This window comes from Micropterus dolomieu, linkage group LG20, assembly GCF_021292245.1.
Source record: "Micropterus dolomieu isolate WLL.071019.BEF.003 ecotype Adirondacks linkage group LG20, ASM2129224v1, whole genome shotgun sequence".
Taxonomy (NCBI): domain Eukaryota; kingdom Metazoa; phylum Chordata; class Actinopteri; order Centrarchiformes; family Centrarchidae; genus Micropterus; species Micropterus dolomieu.
Window position 1 is genome coordinate 2,393,775 of NC_060169.1, and position 5,691 is coordinate 2,399,465.

The 5,691-nt window shown below is 52.9% G+C and overlaps 1 protein-coding gene across 1 annotated transcript in view; it reads left to right on the plus strand.

Moving 5' to 3' along the window:
* Positions 1 to 5,691, plus strand: part of vps13c (vacuolar protein sorting 13 homolog C) — a 48,512-nt gene that overhangs the window by 2,694 nt on the left and 40,127 nt on the right. Inside the window, exons 3-6 of the mRNA XM_046033207.1 lie at positions 2,249 to 2,369; positions 2,926 to 2,983; positions 3,337 to 3,464; positions 5,603 to 5,686. Coding sequence (XP_045889163.1) covers positions 2,249 to 2,369; positions 2,926 to 2,983; positions 3,337 to 3,464; positions 5,603 to 5,686 — 391 coding nt within the window. The remainder of the gene's footprint in view (positions 1 to 2,248; positions 2,370 to 2,925; positions 2,984 to 3,336; positions 3,465 to 5,602; positions 5,687 to 5,691) is intronic.

The window sequence follows — 5,691 nt, forward strand, 5'->3', positions numbered from 1 at the left end:
GTCTGTCACTCTGCCTGTCTGTCACTCTGCCTGTCTGTCACTCTGCCTGTCTGTCACTCTACCTGTGTGAGACTCTACCTGTCTGTCACTCTACCTGTCTGTCACTCTGCCTGTCTGTCACTCTGCCTGTCTGTCACTCTACCCGTCTGTCACTCTGCCTGTCTGTCACTCTACCCGTCTGTCACTCTACCTGTGTGAGAGTCTGCCCGTCTGTCACTCTGCCCGTCTGTCACTCTGCCTGTCTGTCACTCTACCCGTCTGTCACTCTGCCCGTCTGTCACTCTACCCGTCTGTCACTCTACCCGTCTGTCACTCTGCCTGTCTGTCACTCTACCCGTCTGTCACTCTACCCGTCTGTCACTCTACCTGTCTGTCACTCTACCTGTCTGTCACTCTACCTGTGTGAGATTCTACCTGTATGTCACTCTACCTGTGTGAGACTCTACCTGTCTGTCACTCTATCTGTCTGTCACTCTATCTGTCTCTCACTCTACCTGTCTGTCACTCTACCTGTCTGTCACTCTACCTGTCTGTCACTCTATCTGTCTGTCACTCTATCTGTCTGTCACTCTACCTGTGTGAGATTCTACCTGTCTGTCACTCTACCTGTGTGTCACTCTACCTGTGTGAGATTCTACCTGTCTGTCACTCTACCTGTGTGAGACTCTACCTGTGTGAGACTCTACCTGTGTGAGACTCTACCTGTCTGTCACTCTACCTGTGTGAGACTCTACCTGTGTGAGACTCTACCTGTCTGAGACTCTACCTGTGTGAGACTCTACCTTTGTGAGACTCTACCTGTGTGTCACTCTGCCTGTGTGAGATTCTACCTGTGTGTCACTCTACCTGTGTGAGACTCTACCTGTGTGAGATTCTGCCTGTCTGTCACTCTACCTGTGTGAGACTCTACCTGTGTGAGACTCTACCTGTGTGAGACTCTACCTGTCTGTCACTCTGCCCGTCTGTCACTCTGCCCGTCTGTCACTCTGCCCGTCTGTCACTCTGCCCGTCTGTCACTCTGCCCGTCTGTCACTCTGCCCGTCTGTCACTCTACCTGTGTGAGAGTCTGCCCGTCTGTCACTCTACCTGTGTGAGAGTCTGCCTGTCTGTCACTCTGCCTGTCTGTCACTCTGCCTGTGTGAGACTCTACCTGTCTGTCACTCTGCCTGTCTGTCACTCTGCCTGTCTGAGACTCTGCCTGTCTGTCACTCTATCTGTCTGTCACTCTATCTGTCTGTCACTCTACCTGTCTGTCACTCTACCTGTGTGAGACTCTACCTGTGTGAGACTCTACCTGTGTGTCACTCTACCTGTGTGTCACTCTACCTGTCTGTCACTCTACCTGTGTGAGATTCTACCTGTCTGTCACTCTACCTGTGTGAGACTCTACCTGTCTGTCACTCTACCTGTGTGAGACTCTACCTGTGTGAGACTCTACCTGTGTGTCACTCTGCCTGTGTGTCACTCTACCTGTGTGTCACTCTACCTGTGTGTCACTCTACCTGTGTGTCACTCTACCTGTTTGTCACTCTACCTGTCTGTCACTCTACCTGTCTGTCACTCTACCTGTCTGTCACTCTACCTGTGTGAGATTCTACCTGTGTGAGACTCTATCTGTGTGAGACTCTACCTGTCTGTCACTCTGCCTGTCTGTCACTCTACCCGTCTGTCACTCTACCTGTGTGAGAGTCTGCCTGTCTGTCACTCTACCTGTGTGAGACTCTGCCTGTCTGTCACTCTGCCTGTCTGTCACTCTGCCTGTCTGTCACTCTACCTGTCTGTCACTCTACCTGTGTGAGACTCTACCTGTCACTCTGCCCGTCTGTCACTCTGCCCGTCTGTCACTCTGCCCGTCTGTCACTCTACCCGTCACTCTATCTGTCTGTCACTCTGCCTGTCTGTCACTCTGCCTGTCTGTCACTCTGCCTGTCTGTCACTCTACCTGTGTGAGACTCTGCCTGTCTGTCACTCTACCTGTCTGTCACTCTACCTGTCTGTCACTCTACCTGTGTGAGACTCTACCTGTCTGTCATTCTACCCGTCTGTCACTCTACCCGTCTGTCACTCTACCCGTCTGTCACTCTACCTGTGTGAGACTCTACCCGTCTGTCACTCTACCCGTCTGTCACTCTATCTGTCTGTCACTCTACCTGTGTGAGACGACTAACTTGTGTGCAGAGACTCTGTGTGATAGAGACTCTGTGTGATGTGCACTCTGAACCGACTGAAGCTGAGTGTTGTGTGACAGTGTTCTGTTTTTGATCTGTTCATGTGTTTGTCTGTGTCAGCTCGGCCGTCTGGACTGTCTGTGCGCCTACTGGAACGTTAACAGTCCCATCTTTTACAAAGGATCATGGGAAACTATCGTGGTGAGTTGATGTGGTTTGTCTGGTCCTGGGTTACGATCCCCAGTTCTAAACAGCGGCTGCCTGCTGCTCCTAAATTTTACTATAATACTATTATAACATATTATACTATTATAATACATATATACATATATATATCCAGTTCATTACTGAGCTTCAGTCTTTCTCCACTATCTGAGCTCTTTTTACGGCATGAATGGATTCTTGTTTCCGCTGCTTTATGAAGTTGATTTAAAACAATGTTGGAACATATCTGTGTGTGTTAAATAATCTGAATGACCTTTTAATGTGAAACGTTGACACACTGCCGCTGCAGCTGGAAGTGTCTGTTCAGGTTGAATCTGAAGAAATGTGACGTTCAGAGTTCGTTGCTACTTTCAGGATTTAAAAATATTTTGATCCTTATTATCCATGAAACCATATAAAGAGTTATTAGTTAGTCCGTCTTTCACGAGATGTTCCTTATTCTGTAAAAAAGTGTTGGTGTTCCTCCTCCATGTTGTCCTCTGAGTTGAAGAAGCCTCCCTTTCCTGTTTCTCTTCCTCTGTGTATCCTGCAGGACCAGCTGAAGTCTGGGATCAGCACCAAAGACCGGGAGCTTCCTCACTATCAGTACAGTGAGTTCACCACCTTGTTAACATTCACCTCTCTTCACTGAACTTCAGGAAGGGTTAGACCTGAATACTGAGCCCAGTTTACCTGTTGATTAACACCTCCATGTTCCATAGTTTCTGTTTCACTTCTAAGAACGTTAACGATTCACTGAAACCGAAGATGCTGCTGATTAGCGCAGCAGGTCAAACAGACAGTTTGACCATCACAGGAACCTGTAGTGTTTGATCTAGATGAATTTTCACGTTCCTACCTTTTTTAAAAGACCATCCATCAGCCTCAGAGGAAGTGATACATTCAATAATGTATTGATTATCAGCTGGATGTTGTATCACTGATTGCTTGGTTTGTTTTGTAGTTTTTAAGCCGATCTTTGCTTCGGCTAAAACGTGCATCAACCCGAACGCTGAGCTGGAACTGAAAACTCCTAAAGCAAATCTTCACCTGGAGGTTCAGAACATCGCCATAGAGATGACCAAACCACAGGTAACATGTGAGACGGGCAAGGGTGGCAGCCTGGTGAGACGGGGCAGGAGAGACGGGCAAGTGAGACGGGGCAGGAGAGACGGGCAAGGGTGGCAGCTTGGTGAGACAGGGCAGGAGAGATGGGCAAGTGAGACGGGGCAGGAGAGACGGGCAAGTGAGACGGGGCAGGAGAGACGGGCAAGTGAGACGGGGCAGGAGAGACGGGCAAGTGATACGGGGCAGGAGAGACGGGCAAGTGATACGGCCAAGTGAGATGGACAAGTGAGACAGGACAGGAGAGACGGGCAAGGGTGGCAGCAAGTGAGACGGGGCAGGAGAGACGGGCAAGTGAGACGGGGCAGGAGAGACGGGCAAGTGAGACGGGGCAGGAGAGACGGGCAAGTGAGACGGGGCAGGAGAGACGGGCAAGTGATACGGGGCAGGAGAGACGGGCAAGTGATACGGCCAAGTGAGATGGACAAGTGAGACAGGACAGGAGAGACGGGCAAGGGTAGCAGCTTGGTGAGACAGGGCAGGAGAGATGGGCAAGTGAGACGGGGCAGGAGAGACGGGCAAGTGAGAGACAAGTGAGACAGGACAGGAGAGACGGCCAAGTGAGACGGCCAAGTGAGACGGCCAAGTGAGACGGGGCAGGAGAGATGGGCAAGTGAGACGGCCAAGAGAGATGGACAAGTGAGACAGGACAGGAGAGACGGGCAAGTGATACGGGGCAGGAGAGACGGGCAAGTGAGACGGGGCAGGAGAGACGGGCAAGTGATACGGCCAAGTAAGATGGACAAGTGAGACAGGACAGGAGAGACAGCCAAGTGAGACGGGCAAGTGAGACGGGGCAGGAGAGACGGGCAAGTGAGACGGGGCAGGAGAGATGGACAAGTGAGACAGGACAGGAGAGACGGGCAAGGGTGGCAGCTTGGTGAGACAGGGCAGGAGAGATGGGCAAGTGAGACGGGGCAGGAGAGACGGGCAAGTGAGACGGGGCAGGGGAGACGGGCAAGTGAGACAGGGCAGGGGAGACGGGCAAGTGAGACGGGTCAGGAGAGACGGGCAAGTGAGACAGACAAGTGAGACGGACAAGTGAGACAGGGCAGGAGAGACGGGAAAGTGATACGGCCAAGTGAGATGGACAAGTGAGACAGGACAGGAGAGACGGGCAAGTGAGACGGGGCAGGAGAGACGGGCAAGTGATACGGCCAAGTGAGATGGACAAGTGAGACAGGACAGGAGAGACGGCCAAGTGAGACGGGCAAGTGAGACGGGGCACGAGAGACGGGCAAGTGATACGGCCAAGTGAGATGGACAAGTGAGACAGGACAGGAGAGACGGGCAAGGGTGGCAGCTTGGTGAGACAGGGCAGGAGAGATGGACAAGTGAGACAGGGCAGGAGAGACGGGCAAGGGTGGCAGCTTGGTGAGACGGGGCAGGAGAGATGGGCAAGTGATACGGCCAAGTGAGATGGACAAGTGAGACAGGACAGGAGAGACGGGCAAGGGTGGCAGCTTGGTGAGACGGGGCAGGAGAGATGGGCAAGTGATACGGCCAAGTGAGATGGACAAGTGAGACAGGACAGGAGAGACGGGCAAGGGTGGCAGCTTGGTGAGACAGGGCAGGAGAGATGGGCAAGTGAGACGGGGCAGGAGAGACGGGCAAGTGAGACGGGGCAGGAGAGACGGGCAAGTGATACAGCCAAGTAAGATGGACAAGTGAGACAGGACAGGAGAGACGGCCAAGTGAGACGGGCAAGTGAGACGGGGCAGGAGAGACGGCCAAGTGAGACGGGCAAGTGAGACGGGGCAGGAGAGACGGGCAAGTGAGACGGGGCAGGAGAGACGGGGCAGGAGAGACGGGCAAGTGAGACGGGGCAGGAGAGACGGGGCAGGAGAGACGGCCAAGTGAGACGGGGCAGGAGAGACGGGCAAGTGAGACGGGCAAGTGAGACAGACAAGTGAGACGGACAAGTGAGACAGGGCAGGAGAGACGGGCAAGTGAGACGGGGCAGGTGAGACAACGGGTGAGACAGGGCAGGTGAGACTGTTGGTGTGTTGTGGTTCTCTGATGGTGTGTTGTGGTTCTCTGTTGGTCTGTTGTGGTTCTCTGATGGTGTGTTGTGGTTCTCTGTTGGTCTGTTGTGGTTTCTGCAGTACCTGAGCATGGTGGAGGTGCTGGAGTCCATCGACTGCATGGTAAAAAACGCCCCCTACAGGAAGTTCAAACCTGATGTCAACGTCCA